This window comes from Ochotona curzoniae, unplaced genomic scaffold, assembly GCF_017591425.1.
Source record: "Ochotona curzoniae isolate NIBS_2020 unplaced genomic scaffold, NIBS_Ocur_1.0 scaffold_4683, whole genome shotgun sequence".
Classification (NCBI taxonomy): domain Eukaryota; kingdom Metazoa; phylum Chordata; class Mammalia; order Lagomorpha; family Ochotonidae; genus Ochotona; species Ochotona curzoniae.
Genome location: NW_024467121.1, coordinates 32,379,063 through 32,399,952, shown reverse-complemented (window position 1 = coordinate 32,399,952; position 20,890 = coordinate 32,379,063). Strand labels below are relative to the sequence as shown.

The 20,890-nt window shown below is 39.8% G+C and overlaps 1 protein-coding gene across 2 annotated transcripts in view; it reads right to left on the bottom strand.

The window, feature by feature from the left end:
• Positions 1-3,268: 3,268 nt before the first annotated feature.
• The window catches only part of EGLN1 (egl-9 family hypoxia inducible factor 1), a 44,727-nt gene continuing 27,105 nt past the window's right edge, over positions 3,269-20,890 (bottom strand). For both annotated transcript variants that reach the window (XM_040967804.1, XM_040967805.1), the window contains 4 exons: positions 11,774-11,893; positions 7,260-7,396; positions 4,846-4,913; positions 3,269-3,838 (listed from right to left, as the gene is read on the bottom strand). In XM_040967804.1, coding sequence (XP_040823738.1) covers positions 3,774-3,838; positions 4,846-4,913; positions 7,260-7,396; positions 11,774-11,893 — 390 coding nt within the window. In that variant the 3' untranslated portion in view covers positions 3,269-3,773. The remainder of the gene's footprint in view (positions 3,839-4,845; positions 4,914-7,259; positions 7,397-11,773; positions 11,894-20,890) is intronic.

Sequence of the window (20,890 nt, the reverse complement as noted above, 5' to 3'; positions counted from 1 at the left end):
ACCCTTATGACATCTTGTTCACAGCACAAAATCACCCATTCAATAAAAAGAGCTCTAGCTGCCTCTAAGAAAGCTCTTTAAGCTTTTCCTATTTTGCAGAATGCTTAATGTTGACTGTGTTCTGCTTAAGGAACTGTCTCCAGCTCACAAGGCTGTGCCCTTTATGCATCTATCAGCCCAAATAGTTGATCCTTGTGTAGCTCCCTATTTCAGATGAAATCTACTTCCTGCTGATCATAAATGAATTTTCATTAGAAGAAAAACTGGAATCCTAGGGATAAAATTATCCCTGAAGTATGGAGTCTGTGAATGTTCTAGACTAACTGAAACAAAAACCCAATGTGCAATGATTAGGTATATGGCATAAATACACAGCTGTTGCACTTGACATTCAACATGTAGCTCCTTCTCAGACCAAGTGCACTTTGGGAAATAAATTACACAGTGTCTTATATCAGTGATTAACATCCAAGAATAAACTAAAGATTTATAAATGCTTAATTGTCAACTATCCAATGTTCATCATCCCAAATCTCCTCATTGTAATTTTGCTACTATATTGTTAAAGGAGAATAGCACATGTTGAAGACCTACCTATTTTATCACTGTCAGTTACACCGCATGCTGGCTTTCACTTAGGTCTCACTCAGCACCTTAGGGTTACAGATAATTGTGCTTACTTTAAATTTTAAAAAAGGTCAGAAAGTCACATAACTAAGGTTGAGCCACAAATAAACAGATGTCACATTTGCCCGTGCTGTATTTATTATACTACTTAGCTTCATCAATTTCTTTGCATTCTTCTCTCCTTCAATCAGCTCAGCTGTGTGTCAGTGGAATTCTCCAAGTGGCCTAAGACAGGCCAAGAAATAACCAAAACACTACATTAAAAATCTTTTTAAGTTAAAGATACATGTCCAGTGCTGTCACATTAAAGCTCCTGTATCTTAGTGGATGGCCACACAAAAGAAATTTTCCAGCACAGAAACAACAGGACACTTAGAACAATTACAGATAAACACTTCATGCCCCTTCTGCGGCCAGGGTCCATACACATAGCCTTTACAAATACACTCAGTGGCTAGGGGTGACAAACTGCTTTAAAAAATTCAATGGAAAGGGCAAGGACTTAAATGTTAAGAATGCAAACAAAGCAAGAATATTCAGAGTCCAAACAGCCTGGGGTGTTTTTAGAATTATGGAACTCCTACAATGTCCCTTCTTTCTCCTGACATTTACCAACGTTCTGGACTCCGCCAGGGCTATGGCACAGAGAAGTACATTAGCTGATAAAAGGCCCGTTAAGAAAGCCAATGTATGTAAAAGACTGAAAAAAGAAGACAGCTGGAAAAAAAAAACACCATCATTATTTTTTTCAAGAACATTTATACATGGTTTTACTTAGCTTTACAAGCAACTTGAGAGCTCTCTGAGAACGCAGCGCTGCCTTCCAGGTTACAGGAGTTTACAGGCTAGCGACAGAGGAACCCTGACATTCTTTGCCTGCTATTGATAAACGTCTGTGTTTTACAGCTAGTTAAATGTGCTCAATAAAAACAGCATTGTGAAGATTCATCTTCAACCAGGATTAAACACATATAGGCCACAAACTGTTTTAAATACAGTTCTGGCTTAGTGACAAATAAACAGTCCCACTGACATCAAATGAATAATTTTCAGTGACTACTAACACAAGTGGCTATCCTGATTTCTTGATATTTTCACACTGATCTCCAAGGAAGTATATAAACTCTTTCAAAAAAAAAATATGCAATTTAAGACCTGTCTGTCAAGCGCAACCAACATCTAGTAGAATCTGATACTTTGCACAACTCCAGTGGTACACACATTTGAGTAACAGGGGCTCCCAAATTAAAAGACTATGCTGTACATCTTATCATACTTCCATGTACAAAATTCTACTAACCCTAAAAATGATAGTGCTTTCGAGTTGTGGCCCAACACAGTGCACCGTAGACCAGATGGCCAAGATAACGTGCACTCCCAGGTCGGGCTGGCAGAGGCACTTGCTGTGGAAATGCTGTGTTGTCACGTGGAGGGGTAAGTGGGACAAACTGAACAAGGGCAAGGAAAAACAACAAATGCACGTTTTCTTGCGTGTTCTCCTACGTGAGAACATCCTACCACACAGTCATCACCATTCTGACTTCACACTGTCAGTTTCACTAAATTTTTTTCATGTTTTACATGAACACTAGCAATCTTTTAATAAAAATTACTGAGCTTTCCATAGAAAAGGTTTCTAATCGGATACAAACCATACAGATGCTAAGCTGTCAAAAATTGAAATATGTAGAACTATTTCTGTATACTCAGATTTTGGCAAAGAAGATCAAGGACGGAGGGCAGAGAACGCAGGTCAGCAAGGGCTCTTTGCTCAAGAGCCAGGGAGAGTGACACCCAAGACGTCGATCCCAGCTTATTCATTCCTTAAATAACAGAAGTCTGGGAGGCCTTGTGTGATTATGTAATAATGTTCCCTCTCTTTCTAAAATATAAAAAACAAAACTATAAAACATAAAAATAAAATAGTCTGGTTTTAAGCTTTTTTTGTTGTTCTCTTTTTTCTAAGCGAAACATACACCTTTCAGTGCTGACAAGAAGGCTGGCATCACATTTGGGGACCCTCATCGGCCGTCTGGACAGTCAGTCAACATGAAGTCTGTAACTACACATTTCCGTCTCTAGCATGTATATGTCATCTCCCCCGATACTCTTCAAAAGAACAAAGTTCTGCTCTGAGGATCAGATGGATCACAATACCAACAAGAAAACAGTAAATATTGAAGTACAATCCATTTGAAAAGCAAAAGGAAAAGCTTTAGCAATGGGGATTTACCACCTACCTCTAAAGGAAACCTCTGAGAGCAGAAGAAAGCCCTTCATCTGAGGAACTTGATGCTGAGGATAATCTCAAGTTCATTTAGTGCCAGTCATTTCAGTTTTGCTAAATCAAAACCAAAACCAAAAACAAAAACAAAAAAGCTAAAGAAGATAAACCCCTCTTATGATGCATTTTTCTTTACAACACATGAACTCAAAGTTGCTGGTAATAAATGGTGATTGTTTTACTGTTAGGTTTCATTATTAACAATTTCAAAAAAAAAATCACAGCAGCAATCTTAAAGAATTCAAATTAGAGCAAGATAGGACTACACAACAATCTGATGTTTCCACTGGTAAAGTGCTCCTTTTCTTACTTTAAGTAAAAAGAAAATTAAGCATCAGTCACTGGCAACAATCATGGTGAGAGGTCTTTCAGGGCAAAATTTAATAGTACGAAGAGGTTTACAAAAATAGATTGATGTTATTTTGAGAAATAATACTGTAATTTTTCCTCAATTCAGTTTTGATAAATTGTACCTAATCATACAAAAATTACCCCAAATTCAAACTTGCTATAAAAAAGGGAGAGATGAAATGAACTCAGCTAGATGACAGTTTGGGTAAAATATAAGCATGAAAAAAAACTCTACACAGGGCACTTATTTCACGTCTGGATGTAAAAACCATTTTCAATTGGTAGCTTATTTTCTTCCCATAGGCAATTTCAGATTTCAGAGTCACTCACGCAGTACAAAGTCACAGCAGTCAAAATCTTCTTGTCTGATGTAACACAAAACAGTTGTATCTTTTCCTAAAATGCTGACTGGATGTCTATTTTTCTTTCTCCTGCTTATTTGTGTTCACAAGTTAGCAAACAGTGTCAACAATTACTGTAGTGCAGTGGGGATATTGCTGGATGAAAGGCTCTATAAGACATCTTTTCCGATGGCATCAGAAGGTTTATTGAGCTCAACCCTCACTCCTTTTTCACCTGCAAAGCGAAAGTAAAATAAAATTCAGTTAGTCAGTACCACAGAGCTTCTGCTACTGCTTCCCACCAAATTCCAAACAACACTTCAACTTTCAAACATCAACTGAAAGCTTTGTACTTGCACTTCCAAACACTATCCATGGCATTCTATTATAATGAAGGTGTTACCTGCAATTAGTAAAATTCCCAGGGTAAAACCATTCCCTAAATACAGTGTGATTGTCTCATTTGTAGCTTAAAAGCAATCACTTGCAGGCTTTTGCCACAAATAATCACTTTAAAATGTGCAGAAAAATCTATCAAGATTCAATTTTTATTTATTTATGTTTTAATAGAAACCTAAAGTGGATTACCAATGGCTCATGGAAACATGGCTGATGAGTAATGTGAACACTTGGTGGACTTTTGGATACACAGGTACAAGAAGCAAGTGGTCCTCCTGATGGGAACCTGAACCACTGCTCACTGGAAAACTTGCACTATCATGGTCTTTGGTTTAGTACCCACATGCTGACCTACCTGTGTGCACCACTGGGAGGCAGAGTCCACCTGCCTGAATGATTTCCTGATTTGGGCATTTTAATGTAATCCCTTATTACTGACATTCTTCATGTGCATACTGAACACAGAGGATCTAGGGTATTTCTCAAGTGTACATATACGTTTAAAAAGGAAGGACATTTACTTTCTTTTAACGGCGGAGAGAGGGAAAGCCAGATGGCTATTAACAAGCCAAGTCTCTTATTAGTGAGAAAGGCAATCTTAGAAACACTTAGATTGTAATTGAGTAACTATTCAGAATTTGCTTCAAACTTTCCCCATCTTTAGACAGTTTTGCTGATTAGATGTGATACTAAAGATGACATAAGAGAACTCCTTCTTGAAATAAGTGACTTAATGAACCTGAAAAAGAGCAAGGAGTAAGTATTTATGGCCTTAAAAAGAAACAAAGAAAGGACTATGCCTGAATTTACTGAAAGCACCACCTGGTCAAAAATGATGTTTACCTGTTAGATATTTTACTTTAGCTCGTGCTCTCTCATCTGCATCAAAATACCAAACAGTTATTGCGTACCTAAAAGAAAATTTAGAATAGGGTAAGAATCATGACATTGTGAGGTGGGATAATGGTATGCTCTTATAACAGTATATTAAAACCTGTAATGTCAAAATTATGTCTAAATGCAAATGACATTAAAGGCCAAATAAGTAAAACATTCTTCCAGTAGCCTTAACATTGAAGAATACAACAAACTCTAGGCATGGTAGCCTGGGGTCCTTTGGTGAGAGCTAACAGTCTCAAAAGCTTCTGATAATCTCATTAGATTACAGCAAAGCGTAAGGATGGATGTGTATCAATATAATACTGAGTCACCAAAGTTTAACTGTGCATATGCTTAGGCCTTCTGATAAGAACAATGGGGAAAATGTACAATCCTGTAGGAACAGAATGCACACCACAAAACTTCAATTCTTCAGTAAAATGCAACAATTAGAATGTCTTGCAAATTCTAGTGAATGGCCCTGAGGGAAAGCAAGAATGATCCAATGAAGAGGCAGTGCATGTGCAAAACTAAATCATAAACCATACTTTTGAAGAGTCAAATGTAGAGCTGAGTCAGAATCAGAGTTTAGAGAGCGAGGAGATTTCTGATATTCTGATGCCTCAACTGGGGAGCTGCGAGCCCAGCCTGGCCCGGCTCCCATCCTCTGCTCTGTCCAGGGTTCCAAGGCCTTTCCTGCCAGGTAGCCGCTTCTGATTTTTGTTTTTGCCTTTGTATTCCCTAGTGGCCTTGATAACAGGAAAGGGCTCAGCTATCTTTCTCTTATCTCTTTATTCTTGCCTCAAAATTTCAGTTACTTAGTAAACTTGGTTCTAATTTCTGGATCAGCTCCCTGCCATAGCCCCACGTCCCTACTGGAAAACAGCTGTGAACTACCACCTGCCATTCTCACTTTCTAGTCTTGCTTCCCACAGATCTCTTTCAAGAATACACTTTCCTCACAAATTTCCACCCCACAACGAGGGCAGTCCAGTCCTTTCCCAGGGCTGTGCAGCCGTGCCTGCACTTTTTAGCTCCCTAATCCCACTTCCCCTTCCTCTCAACTCCCAGGGTACTGATCTTCTACGCTCATTGGCATTTATTTACCATCTCAAGTTGTTATTTGTTTGTCTAGAAAGGATACAATCAAACTCAAAATTTCGTCTAAAATAAGATCTAGGAAGCAGTTTCTGGGTCAGAAAACACTGAGTCTACAGTGGCAGGCAGAGACAGGCGCTGAGCTTCCAAACGAAGGGATAAGGAGACAGCTTCTCTCTAGCTTTCACTTCAAACTTTTTGTGATTTCTGACTAAGGATTTGTCAGCTTGCTATTCTGTGTGAACCAGAGCAAAGGCCACATGGCTTGGGGAAAAACAGGGGCAGGGGCGGGGGGAGAGAAACAGCTGAGAACCGTATGCAAGCTACCTGGTCTCCAGCATCACTACTAAAACCTAGGGTATCTCAGGCTGTGTCCTTTCCAGCACGCATCTCACTGCATCTCCTAAACCAGCTATAGCATCATTATCAGCATGATCTAGGACTTCAGTGAATGAAAAACATACTTAGGGCACTTTTTCCCTACAAATACTTACTTTATACTAATGTCTACAACATCTTCAGTTTTAATAGTCTTCACAGTTTTAATTGAGTTATGAGTAATGGTAAAAATTAAACACAATAGGTTGGGAGTGCTACACCTTATAGAGGAATGGCATAACAAAAAAGATGTTTATTCATAAACGAAGGCGAAAAAGTTATTTTTCTAACATTAACTCCCACATACAATCTTTCCTCTACTTTTCTTTATTCTTTTATCGTTACTTCTTTTTTAAAAAAATACATTTTTATTTTGAATTTTGAATTGTGTGGTACAATTCTGTGTAGGCTGGGATTCCCCCCCAAACTTCCACCCCCCCAGCTTTTCTCTATACTTCTATTCTCTGGATATTTCATTTATTTTCTTCTGCTCTGTATCCACTTCTCCACATTGTTGCCCTTTATTTTCTTCTTTCATTACCATTTTACAAGTTTCCCTTTTCCTTCCCTATCTAACCTTTAAGTCATCCACATGAAATACTCTCAAAAGACAGACAATAGCACAAGCCAAGCAAACATGGCTAGAAAGGCAGGAAGTTTCTTCTCTTATCCAAGGCAAGGCGTGACTTTGCAAAGAAATACAAAAGCATTTAGTACCAATTTGAATAAATAATATACACTTATTCAAATTAGAATGACATTAAGACATAATAAAAAAGTACCTAACACAGGAAAACACACACTAGAAACATTTACAAGTTTATCCAAATGACTGCCTCCTGTTCTACCACACTGCTTTTCTCTTTTTTAAACACATTTTTTTTTCTTTTAAGATATACTACCTTGTAGCATATGCTGGTTGTACTTCATGAGGGTTGCGGCGGTCAGACCAGAAAAACAGCAGTCTATCAAATTTGGGTTCAATGTCAGCAAACTGGGCTTTGCCTTCTGGAAAAATTCGAAGTATACCTCCACTTACCTAAGAGACGAGACAAATATCTCAGCACAAGCAACCAAAAATGCTGTCAGATTAAACTGGAGAGGGAACTACTTCAGTGGAAAAAAACCCTCTAATTATTCAGTAGAAAAAAAGAATCCTCAAATTATTCACAAACACATTTCAACTAATAAGGCAGGATGATAGGCAAAAATTCTAAGTATGGCACTGATACAAAGAAAAATTCATTTTTTGTTTTAGAGTTTCATAAATGGTAACACATGAATATTGTCTCCATTCAATTTCCAAAATGATGCTTAAAAGTTTTGAAAACTAATAAATATTTATGTATCCTACTGATCTGCTTAAACTGCTCTTAAAATGAGAAGAGTTCCAAAAGTCATTTTGACAAAATGCTACAAACAGCTCATGTCTAATAATTTACTATATTTGGAAGTTTAACACTTAATAGAACAGTCATAAATATAACACTTAAGGAATTTTTTAAAAAGAAAAATATAGAGAGGATTCCATCTTTTGGCAGGGTGTCTTCCCTCATCATTATCACAACCACCATTCAAGCCACAGTGCTAGAACCAGCTACTCCGCCTTTTCACACTGGGCTTCCTATGCTGATAACTATGCACTTATCAAAACTCAATTCTACCCATAAGGGATTGGTATTCTTTGCCTTTACACAACGGTCCTGAGATTAAGTGGGTTTATCCATTCAAACCAATTCTGACTAAGCACCTGTTGCACATGAGTGTAGAGTAGGTAATCCAGTCTGGGAGGAGATTCATTCTAGGCAAATCCCATCAAATAAACTCTTGAAGAGGCTGACTTTTAAAATGCACAGAACTGCAATACCAGATCGAGACATCATGAAGTTTGAGTCTATGTCTACAACTCAGCCAGAAAAAATGTTCATCAGGCACATCTTCAGGTCCAGCTCTTGGCCCCTTGCCGGTGCTCCAGGGTGGGCTCCAGGGCTGTTCACAGCTAACTATGCAAACATCGAATTAACTTCCACAATTTTCCCTTTGACCGGCCGGAGTCACCAGGAATATCACAGGTGATCTACTAAACACGTCTAAAGAGATAACGCCTAGTTGACACTTCTCCTTATTCCCCTGGAAACCTTCCCTAACCTCTGAATTCAGTGGCTTCCTAACATTCTGACACTTGGCACAACCGATTATCATTGACCATCTATCCACGTGTACCTCTAATAGACCCACAGCTCTGTGAAGGTATCTGCATTTCTGCTCTATCCTCAGCAGGCACGCTATATTCACTGCCATCCTAACATAAAGTCTTCTGCTCTACACATAAAAATATCAGGGGATTTTTTTTTCTGCCTATGTGTTAACTTAAGAATATATATAATAATGACCTTGACTAGGTTGTATAAAACTAAAAGACCAGGATTGAGAGTTTGGTTCAGTGATTAAGGCTCCACTTAAGACACCCACATCCAATGCAGGAAAACTTGGTTGGAGTCCTGGTTATTCTATCTGGGATGCAGCTCCCTGCTAACGTGCATCCGAGGAAGCAGCAGATGATGGCTCATACACTTTGGCACCTGACACTTACATGGGAGAGCTAGATTTGTTTTCTGGCTTTAGCCTGGCCCAATCCTGGCTGTTGAGGGCATCTGGAGAATGAACCAGTAGATGTTAGGGCTCTCTGTCTTCTGGTTCCACTACCTTAGAGATAAAATTAATATATATATATATATATACATTAAATACATTAAAAAAAAACTTTTCAAAAATTAGAAGAGCTGCCCAGGAGCCAAACAAAATCTAGAAGATAATAGAAGTTGATTATATCTATTTTCAGCTTTCTAGCTTTTTACAAAATCTGACCAAAAATCTATTTTTTTAAAAAAGGTTTATTTTATTTTTATTGGAAAGTCAGATACACAGAGAGGAGGAGAGACAGAGAGGAAGATCTTCCATCCGAAGATTCACTCCCCAAGTGAGCACAATGGCCAGTGCTGCACAAATCTGAAGCCAGGAGGCAGGAACTTCCTCCAGGTCTCCCACATGGGTGAAGGATCCCAAGGCTTTAGGCCATCATCAACTGCTTTCACAGGCCACAAACAGGGAGCCAGATGGGAAGCAGGGCTGCTAGGGTTAGAACCAGTGCCCATATGAGATTCTGGTGCGTTCAAGGTGAGGACTTTAACCACTAAGCCACCGAGTCTACAAAAAATCAATTTTTAAGTTTCAACTAAATTCACCAGTATTTTGTGTTTGGGACCAAGGTGAATTATTAATTTTATTTCTCTACTTTAGACCCTGAAATCTGTAATACAAAAAATGCTTGTTGGGACTGGTGGCGTGGCCTAGCAGCTAAAGTCCTGGCCTTGAACCCATATGGGAGCCGATTCTAATCCCAACAGCTCTATTTCCCATCCAGCTCCCTGCTGTGGCCTGGGAAAGCAATTGAGGACAGACCAAAGCTTTGGGACCCTGCACCCGCTTGGGAGACCCAGAAGAGATTCCTGGTTCCCGGCTTCGGATCACCACAGCACTGGTCATTGCAGTCACTTGGGGAGTAAATCATCGGAAGGAAGATCTTTCCCCCTTCTCTCCTCCTCTCTGTATATCTGACTTTGTAATAAAAATAAACAAAGCTTAAAAAAAAAAAGAAAAATGCTTGTTGACATATGCCTTAATATTTATATAGCCCTTCAGCGCTGGCCATCATGGCCTTTTGGGGATGTGAACCAGTGGATGGAACATCTTTCTCTGTTTCTTCTTCTCTCTGCAAATCTGATCTGCATTTACAATTAAAAATAAATAAACCTTTAAAAATATTTATTTAGCTGTACATTTATCTCTCTCTTAAACTTGAAACACGATAGAAATCACTGGTATACTGTATATTTTAAATCCAAAACATTTTTTAGGACAGGATGAGACTTTTGTAGAGTTAATATCTGAGTGTGTTCCACTTGGGTATAAATTCGACAGAGAAGTCTTTTAACAGGTGATTTAATTTAAAGAAAAGAAAGGATGGAAAGATGGAAGGATGGAAGGAAGGGAGAGAGGAAGGAAGGGAGGGAGGGAGGAGGAGAGGGAAAGAAGGAAAGAAGTATCCACTTTGGCTATTCAGGAATGGTTACTCTGTGGAAGTCCACTGAGCTATGCAGTATATTCATTTTTCTCCCTGAATATTTTCATTTATGACTTTGAAAAGTCAAACACAGTGTTCAACATATTTTAAGACAGTCATTTAAACGTTAAGAAACTCAGGTTGGGGGGGGGGCTGGTACAATGGCTCAGTCGCCTAATCTTCTCCTTGTAAGTGCCACTCAGGATCCTCTATGGGCACCAGCTTATGTCTCAACTGCTCTACACCTATCCAGTTCCCAGCTTATGCTCTGGAAAAGAGTATGGCTCAAAGTCTTGGGACCCTGCACCCATGTTTGAAACCCAGAAGAAGCTCCAGGCTCCTGGCTTCAGACTGCTTGAACCCCAGTTGTTGTGGCCATTTGGGGAATGAACCAGCAGATATAAGTTCTCTCCTTTCTGTCTCTCCTCCTCTCTATAGACATGCCTTTCCAATAAAACTAGGTAAATCTTAAAAAAAAAAAAAGCAAAACACATAGCCCCTTAACCCCTTTTCAAAAAAATATTCCAGTCACTGAATTGTTCATTAAAAAATAAAAAATAAAAACTCAGGTTTATATTTGGGATATATACATTTGAAACAACGTATATTTAGCATATTATACATTCCAATTAGATTTTCAAGGTTTGTCAGTACTGTTAAACTTCTATTTTTTCCATAGTAAAGGAAAGATGCAATCGTGTCGATGGTCAACAGCCCATTGCCATGATGGTGCTATAAAAAATGCAAAGAATCCATAAAAATTAGGTCTCATTAATCTTCCCATAAAGCCATCATAAAAAAAGTTGTTATCAGCAGTGTCTTTATAAAGATTTTTAAAAAGAAGATGTTTTAACAAAGTCACTTTTGTAAAAGTTGAATTTTCAACAAATGTTTCATTAGTTCCTCTATTGTTCTAGTTTTACTAACATATGCTTGGTGTATAAAAATACATACATATAGTGCATACAATTCCAGAGTGATCCCTGTGTCCATCAGCTCCCTATGCTTCATGTAGGCCACTGCCTTAATTTGCTTCATGCAGTTACAATGAGTGTGAGATCTACACTCTCAAGCTTTTAAGTGCACAACATCATAGTGCTACTGGTTGTGCTGCTAAACAGACATGGTAGTGTTTTATTTAACAAAAATCCATTCCTATTATCTGATACTGAAATAAATTTAAGAAAGAAATAAGTGTTTCATGAGTTCAATATAGTTTCACCCATGAGAAATCTGAATCTTAATAATCGTGGGAAACCTGTGAGAAAAAAAATGTTCAATGAAGTTGCATACCTTGGCATCCCAGTCTTTATTAAGATAATATATACATGTCACACATCTTCCATCTCCATTTGGATTATCAACATGGCGCACATAACCTGTTCCATTGCCGGGGTAACAAGCAACCATGGCCTGTAATAATAAGAATAATAACAATAATAATAGCAAAGATTTTAAAGTCCACATTCAAATAAAAACAGAGAGTAATGTACAAAGTAGATCTCTTGGTTTTTGGCTACTCTGGGTTACAGTTAGGTTTTAGTTTAAAAAAAATTCTATTTTCTAGGGAAAAAAGAGATAAAACCATTTGATACTGACATTTAGAAAAACCCAAGGGTAGGCTGGTGAAAAACCTAAGGACTGTTGACTTCTGCACAGTGATGGGGAACGCCAGAATCAAAAGATCAGACAGCAACACTGTATGAAGCCCCGACTATGACTAGCCAAGGGCCTCTGCTCAAGCCCCGACCATGACGAGCCAATGGGCCTCTGCTGAAAACCACAACAGCCAGAAGAGTCCTGAGGTTCCACTGTCACAATCCTTGTACACACCGACAATCAAGACCAAGTGAGTATGTCACCCCATGGTAGGTTTCTCTCCTCTCTGAAATCACCTATTTAACCACTTGTCAGGGAACTGTCTGACTCAAACACTCAACTGAACACTGTTTTTGAGTGATACCAACTTGAGTAGGCAGAACTTAGATTATGAATTCCAAATTACTTCAGCAATTCTAAGAAATTAACCAAGTAGCATGTGGCCCTTCAAATCACAGAGAAAGTAATTTTTTGTTCATATAACAAGATATGGCTCAGAATGTTGAGTGTTAAACATGACGTGCAAGATAAATAAAACACAAAACAACTTAAAGGTTCTAGCAGAGAGGTACATAATAATCAACTGATGTTGGTAAAGGTGGTGGAAAAAAATTCTCAGCAAACAAAGGTACAATCCTTTATCATGCTAAAATCTTTTATTTCTCCCCATTTTAAAGTCAATGGCTCAGTCCTTCAAGTCAATGATTCAGTATAAAGTCAACAGACAATAATTAAATTGCTCTATCACCATAGATGGTTACAATAAATATTACTAATTTTTGAAATTCATATTCAATGGAATATGTGAGCTACTGAAAAAAAGTGACTCAGTGGTTCTCTCTCCAAGTGAGTGAACGAAAAAATTTGCTTTTCCTAAGCACCCTGATCCTATTGATCTTCAACAACAGAAGTTCTGGTGAACAATATATATCCACATATTTTAATTTCTCCTGACTCCAAAAAGACTTAGCAAATTCCCTCTATTACCACTAGAGATTAGGAAGAATGGCATGATATTCTAGAACAGTGGTTAGGGGAGTCACTCTGAGGAGCTGCCACCTGAGGGGAGGAGGAAGTTGTGCAGATGAGAGGAGAGAACGTGACAGGGGGAAGAGGAGTGCAAAGGCAGGCATGCCGGGGCAGATGGAACACAGCAGCAGGAGCCAAGGTTCAGCGGAGCAGACACCAGGCCCTGGTGGTGGGAGGGGGCAAGCAAGTAAGGACTGGATATTCTCCTCAAAGGGACAGGAGCCGGTTTAATATGCATCTGACTAATGCTTTAAGAGGTCGGTTTTATTTCTGTATGAATGAAAAAGAACAACTGTAAAAACTTCAATGTCGCTCAACACTTCACATTTATTGCTGGTTTACTACTTGCCAAGTCCTTTATGTGCAGTAACTTACACAACTCTGTAAAACCAACAGCACTAAACGAAGTCCAGGAGTGCCAATCAGTGTTCTCAAATGAACAGACACGCTCCGGTTCCGGAATCTAAGTAATTAATCATTTAATAGACTGCAGGTGATAAGAGTAAAAAGCGAAAAGTAAGTTGAGCATTATAGTTTGCAGCAGAGAAACAAGAGGCTGAACTCAGAATGGCAAAGTGCGATATTATGTATTCTAAAGCAGAAACCAGCATGATTTTACTAATGGACTGAAATGGAGAATAAGAAGTATAACCCTGAAATTTTCAGTGTGAGCAAACAAATATAAGCAGTCATCATTTATTAAGGTCAAAATGTCAAGTAAAGGAGTTTTAATAATATGCATTGGGGACCTGGCAAGGTAGCCTAGCTGTTAACATCCTCGCTGTGCATGTGCTGGAATCTCACTGGGCACCAATCTGTGTTCCAGCACCCTAATTTTCATCCAGCTCCCTGCTTCTGGCCTGGGAAAGCAGTCGAGGACGGCCCAAAGCCTTGGGTCCCTGCACCTCTGTGGGAGACCTGGACAGGCTCCTGGTTCCTGGCTTTGGATCAGCTCAGCTCCAGCAGTTGCAGATGCCTGGGGAGTGAATCAGCAGACAGAAGATCTTCCTCTCTGTCTCTTCTCTTCTCAGTACATCTGACTTTTCAATTGAAATAATAATAATAATAATGATGATAATAATACACACTGGGTAGGAAAGGAGCTTCCTGGCAATGGTCAAGATGAGCTACGGGGTAGGCACTGGGCCAAGAAATTGAACTGCCATCTGGGACACATAGTGTGGAATGCCAGGGCATAATCCCGGCTTTGCCCTCCATTCCAGTTTCCTGCTTATGTATTCCATGGGTAGTGGCAGATATTGGCTCTAGTCATTGAGTCCAGTCATTCACACAGGAGATCCAAATAGAATTCCTAGCTCCTGACTTCCACTCTGCCAGTCCCAGTTGTTGCAGGCATCTGAGTAGTCAACCAAAAGGTGAGAACTCGTATTATCTCTCATGTGTTTCTATCTTGGATAATCTTCCATTCTGTCTCTCCTTCTCTGTAGATTTGCTTTCCAGTAGCAATAAATAAGTCCATAAGTCTTACTAAAGAAAAAAAAAGCTTTGAAACCTGGTAAATTGCTAAATTGCAAAAACAAACAAACAAAGTATGATAACTTTTACAGTCCCTGAGGGGCCAAAATCACTTTATTTTTTGTTCTCTAGGTCCATTCATTCTGCTGATAGTCCGGGACACTGAGATTTGAAGAAAAAGGGAAAAAAGATGAGTGATCTATGGGGTCTCCATTTAAATGTCAACCCAATTAGCTTGCTAAGACCAACCCTGGAAACGGCACTAATCCATGACTACAACTGCACCAAGGATCAAAAGAAACACTCCAGTCTAACCTGGGAAGTCAGAAGGTCTCCAAACAGAAACAATGTAGTCCCCTATTTATAATTCTAAGATGTGTTTCTAATCAACTAGCCTGTATATATTTCAACTTCCTATTGAGAAAAATCTATCTAAATAGTTCAATTTCCCATTAAGGAAAATTTATTTAAACTTAAGACAAATACTAGTTCTTCCTTTTTGATACGAAAATATGCATGATTGAGGATGTCCTTAAGATAGGAGACACCATGAATGTGTTTTTCACTTTGAGAATAAACGGAAGGAAGGGGTTGGTGAGACCTCTTTGGAATCTGAAGACATTTATTTCTGGCATTGGAAGGCTTCAATATGAGGCTGAAGCAGGAAATGATTTTTTAACTGAATTATTTAAAAACCGAATCAAAGGTAAAAGAACTTTATTGGACTCCTGTTTTCACCCTAAATGAAGTGAAAAGATTTACAATCTGAAATTTTATCCTATTAAAATACATTGCTTCAGGCACACAGCTCTATGGCTTTTACAGAAGTACATGGCTAACATTTACTAACCACTAAACAGGCCAGGTATGGATTATTTTATTTCCTTTAGTGTGCAGCAAATTCATCAAACATTTTAGAAATTAGAAAACTTCACTTCAGTGGGAAAGAAAAACTTGCTAAAGGTTACTAAATGGCAGAGGGAATCGAATGGAAGTGGTGTAGAGGGAGAAAGAATCCCTGTTCTTTCTCAGTTCCTCAGTCCAGGAAGGCATGAGCTTATCCTGCCTCAGAGTCGCAATGAATCTGGTAATGCAGACTTACACATGTATGCATGGGTCTCAGCTCTAACTTGCTTTAACTTTTTTTTTTTTTTAAGATTTCTTTACTTTTTACTGGGAAGTCAGATTTACAGAAAGAAGGAGAGACAGAAAGATCTTCCATCAGCTGGTTCACTCCCCTAGTGGCTATAACAGCTAGAGCTGTGCCAATCTGAGGTCAAGAGCTTCTTCTGAGTCTCCCACGTAGATGCAGGGTCCCAAGGCTTTGGGCCACCCTTGACTGCTTTCCCAGGCCACAAGCAAGGGAGCTGGATGGGAACTAAACCAGCTGGGATACAAATCAGCACCTATATGTGATCCTGTTGCATGCAAGGCAAGGACTTTAGCCACTAGGCTAACATGCTGGGCCCTCAGCTCTAACTTGTAAAGTTGTACTGCCTAAAGCAAGGTATTTTCCAAGTTTACAATCATACTTTGAAATCTTTTCCCCATCCACTGCCAAAGCACACTTATCCTCCACTGGCACAACCTTTGGGGGTCTACACAAATCTAGTTCATACCCTGGGAGGGCCAAGGGAGAACACGTTACTTATTACTGTTTATTTTCAAAATTTTAGGCATTAAATTTAACAGTACTGGGAGGAAAAAAGAATACACTGGGCCTGGCACAGTGGCCTGGTGGCTAAGGCCTTGTATGCACGGTATCCCATGTGGGCACAGGTTCGTATCCTGGATGCTCTACTTCCCTTCCAGCTCCCTGTTTGTGGGATAAGGATGGCCCAGACCCTTGGGACCCTGTGCCAGTATGGAGGAGCAGCAAGGCGGGGGGTAGTGATGGTCCCGGCTCCTAGCTTTGAATTGGCTTAGCATTGACTGTTACGGCTACTTGGGGAGTGGACCAATGGATGGAGGATCTTTCTGTTTCTCCTTCACTCTGTGACTCTGACTTTCCAATAAAAATAAATAAATCTTTTTTTTTTAAAGCATCAAGAATAAGTATAGTATTTCTTGACACAAACATCTAGTCCACATAGAGGAATGAAGTGCATTTCATAGCAGTAGTAGATAAAACGTACCCCCCTAACTGCAATTAAGAAGAGAAGGACATGAAAGCAGGTACTGTGACAGCTTCATGACAGGTGGTAGGAGAAGCAGTATCCAGGATAAGCTTAGAACAAATACAGAGAATTGGAGAAAAGGACTTTCAAACAGCTAGAAAAGGGATTTTGAGGGTGGGAGAAAGAACAAACAGCAGAGGCAATGACCATGAGCAAAGTGGAAGGACTTGGCAAGGGCTTTCACAAGTAGACAGATTCTTAGGAGATGGGCTTATGTGTAGAATATGACATTCCTAAGCCTTGTTGTTCTCCTTGAGCACGTGAAAGTGGTTTGAGTAACCAATGCAACAAACACTGACGATGCTAATGGACAGTTTCTGACTAACTGATTTCTGACCAATTATAAAAGACACATAATGTAAAAGAAAAAAAAAAAGGTTAATGGACAGTTGTTTCCTATAAGGGAAGAAAAAAGGATCAGGCATTTATTCTAGCAGTAATGATACCAAGGTTCCACCTTGGCCCCCTGTTTGGCCCTTGCTGGCCACTTGGACATTCATGAAGTAGGCAAGGGAATAGGAATTACCGAGTGTGTGTGTGTGTGTTTCTCAAATTATTTTACTTTATAAAAATTTATTTTTATTAGACAAGCAGATTTACAGAGAAAAGGAGACAGAAAGAAAGAGCTTTCACTCATGGTTCACTCCAGCCACAATGGCTGGAGCACAGCCAATCCAAAGCCAAGAAGCAGAGCTTCTTCCGTTTCTCCCATCCAGTGCAGGGTCCCAGGGTATTGAGTCATCCTCTACTTCTTTCTGAGACCATCACAAGGGTGCGGGGTGGGAAGTGAAATGGCTGCAATATGCATCACTGCCCATATGGGATGCTGGTGTTTGCAGGCAGAGTAATGGCCGGGTGAGTCATAGCACTGGCTCCTCAACTGAAACTTTAAAATCTCTAGCCAACATGATTGCAATCAACAACAGTTTCAGAACCCTTTGTATATACCCTTGATATCTTCCTAAAGCTATTAAAACTTCCTTATTGCTATAATGTTCTCCGATATGATTACATTAGCTTCTCTGGCCACCACCTTTATATGAGGGCATACATTTTCCCACCTATTTGCAAACCCTGAGTACTAAGTTTTATTCTTCAAAAAATTGCTTAGTTTGATAGGCAAAAATTTGTCTCCGTGGGGTGGGTGTTGCAGCACATTAATTAAACTGCCACTTGAGATACCCCTATCTCATGCTGAAGTACCTGGGTTCCAGCCTCGCTACCACTTTAATCTGCCTTTCCACTAATGAGCACTTTAGGAACAAACAGGTCAAGGGAAATCTAGTTAGAGTTCCAGGCTCCTGGCACTACCCTGGCCCATTCCCAGATATTATGAGCATTTGAAGAGAGAATCAGAGGACAGAAGATCACTGCCTTTAGAAATCAATAAACTGGGGTTGGCTAAACCTCCACCTGTGATGCTAGCATTCCAAAGGGGTGCCAATTTGAGCCCTAGTTTTACCGCTTCAATACAGGTCCCTGTTAATGCACCTGGGAGAACAGTAAAAGATGACCCAAAGACTTGTGCCCCTTCCTCCACGTGGGAGATCTGGAGGGAGATCTAGGCTCCTGGCTTTGGTCTGGCCCAGTCCTGATCATTGCAGTCATTTAGGGAGTGAAACAGCAGATGCAAAATTTTCTCTCTGTGTCTCTCCTATTGTGTCTGCAACTTGCCTTTTAAACAAACAAAAAATTTACAAACAAATAAATACCCTTTAAAAAAATCACCTTAACATTTTGATTATAAATGTTTGAAGTAAACATTTTCATATTCTTACTAAGTAATTTATCGTTCATGAACTGCCTATGCATATCCTTTATCCACGTCCCTAGAGAATTGTTCACCTTTACTGATTCTGAAAAGCTCTTTAGCTATTAATCATTTTTTAAAAAAAAGAAAAAAAGAAACTTTACTATTTTTTTCAGTCCCAGAGGGAAGGAAAGACATATATATATATATATGTACACAGAGAGTTTCCATTCACTGGTGCACTTCCCAAATGACAGCAACAGTTAGCGGTAGGCTGGTCCAAAGGCAGGAGCCAGGATCTTCTTCTATGTCTTCCACATGGAAGCAGATGTCCAAGCACTTGGCCCATCCTCCACTGCCTTCCCGGATCAACAGTAGGAACTGAATCGGAAGTGGAACATCCAGCACACAAACTGGCATCCATATGGAGTGCTGACACTACAGGTGAAGAATTAACCTTATGTAACCATGGTGAGGGCCCCTAATAGTCACTTTTTAAAAGGCAGAGTTAGATAGAGAGTATCTTCCATGTGAAGGTTCACTCTTGAAACGGCCCTAACAGATGAAGCTGGACCAGTCTAAAGCCAAGAGCTAGAAGCTTCTTTTGGGTTTCCCACATGAATAGCAGGAGCCCAAACTAGGTGTATTAGCAGGGAGCTAGATTAGAAGTGCAGCAGCCAGAACTCATACTGGCAGTCACATGGGATGCAAGCACTGCAAGCTGTGGCTTAACCCATTATGTCATGATGCTAGCCTCTTAACCACCTTTAAAAAGAGATATATTTCTTTATTTACTTATTTATTTGAAAGTCCAAGTTACAGGGAGAGATGGTGAGAGAGATAGAGCAGGGGAGGAAAGGAGAGACAGAGGAAGGAAGGCAAAGAAGGAGAGAATGAGAGCGAAGGAGAGAGAAGAAAGAGAAAGGAAAACAGAGAGATGTTCCATCCATTGGCTCATTCCCCAGAGGCCCCTAACAGCCAGGGCTACAAGCTGAAGTTAGGAGCCAGGAGCATCATCAGGGTCTCCTATGCAGGTGACAAGGGTCAAATCATTTGGCCATCTTCTGCTTTTCCCAGGCCATTAGCCGTAGAAAAGTCAGGACATAAACTGGCACTCACATGAATGGTAGAATCGTAGACAGTGGCTTTTACCCACTGTGCCACAATGCCCCCTTAACTGCTTTTTATACTATAATTTCAAGAGAAAACGCTTAAATATACATTTAAAAAGTAAGTAGTTTGAAAGTTATGCTCCCAAAGCAGTGTTACCTAAAAGACATAATAATTACTTCACACTCTCCATGCTGCCATCTGCCCTTCAACAAGGGACTGATAAAGTTATACTTTATAAATGAAGACTCCATGTGGTGAAGCAGTTCATATTTCAAGTTATTTAACTCTGCTGCAGAGACCTGTAATTTGTTCATGCCAGCCCCAATCGCACTAGCTCTGTGCAACTCTGCCCAAGACTGTCAAGTAGGGTTCCGTGTCTATGCCAATGGCAAACAATAATCCCAAACACAAGCCTAGGGGAGGACAGACAACCCCTTCCCACAGAACAGCAGGGATCTTGAGCAGGTCTCAGCTTGGTCTCCAACTACACTTATGTGGTCCCATTCCAGCCCATGCAAGGAAATGTCATCTATGAGAAATCTGCTGTATTATTAATTCAAGTCTTCGGCAGAGATGGCAATCAACTGTGAAAACAAAAACAGCAAAAACAGAAACTGAACAAACCAAGACCTAACTGCCGGAAGGGACCAACATTCACTCTGGCATTTCCTCAGGTTCACTGAGCACGCACCTGCAGCAGGCATGGGGAGATGGATATTAGAAACTAAAAATCCACTTCCAGTGGAGGAGAGAGATCTAAATTATTTATACCAGCAGCATAATCAATACTTGGTTCAGTGCACTGAGTGACGTGAGTTTCTGAGTTTCCTCCTGGAGCATGCAGATCCAGGACTAGGAAACCTCTACTAAAAACCATCACTCCAGGGATGCAGGATAAATACTCTTTTCCCCCTCTCCCCTCAAAAATCAGAGACTTTGATAATTAACATTTGTTAGAAATGGTTACAGTTTTCAAGGCAGGTGGTTAGGCTCCAGATAGTTAACAGGGACTGCCACTCTCCCATGAACAATTACAAGTGTATCTAAGGATTCTAATGGCCAATAATTTTGGTGACTGTATCTGGGCCTTAGGTATTGCATGTTCTATGGTTGGCTCACTTTATGAATTTCTGTTGTCTGGTCCCAACTGGATTAAGCTGACTCCTAAAAGCACACTGGCATTTCTGTTTTAAATCTTTTATAAAAGTGCTTGTCAGAGGTCTTGGAGCATGGAAAAGAGGAATTTCATTCATATTATAAAATAAC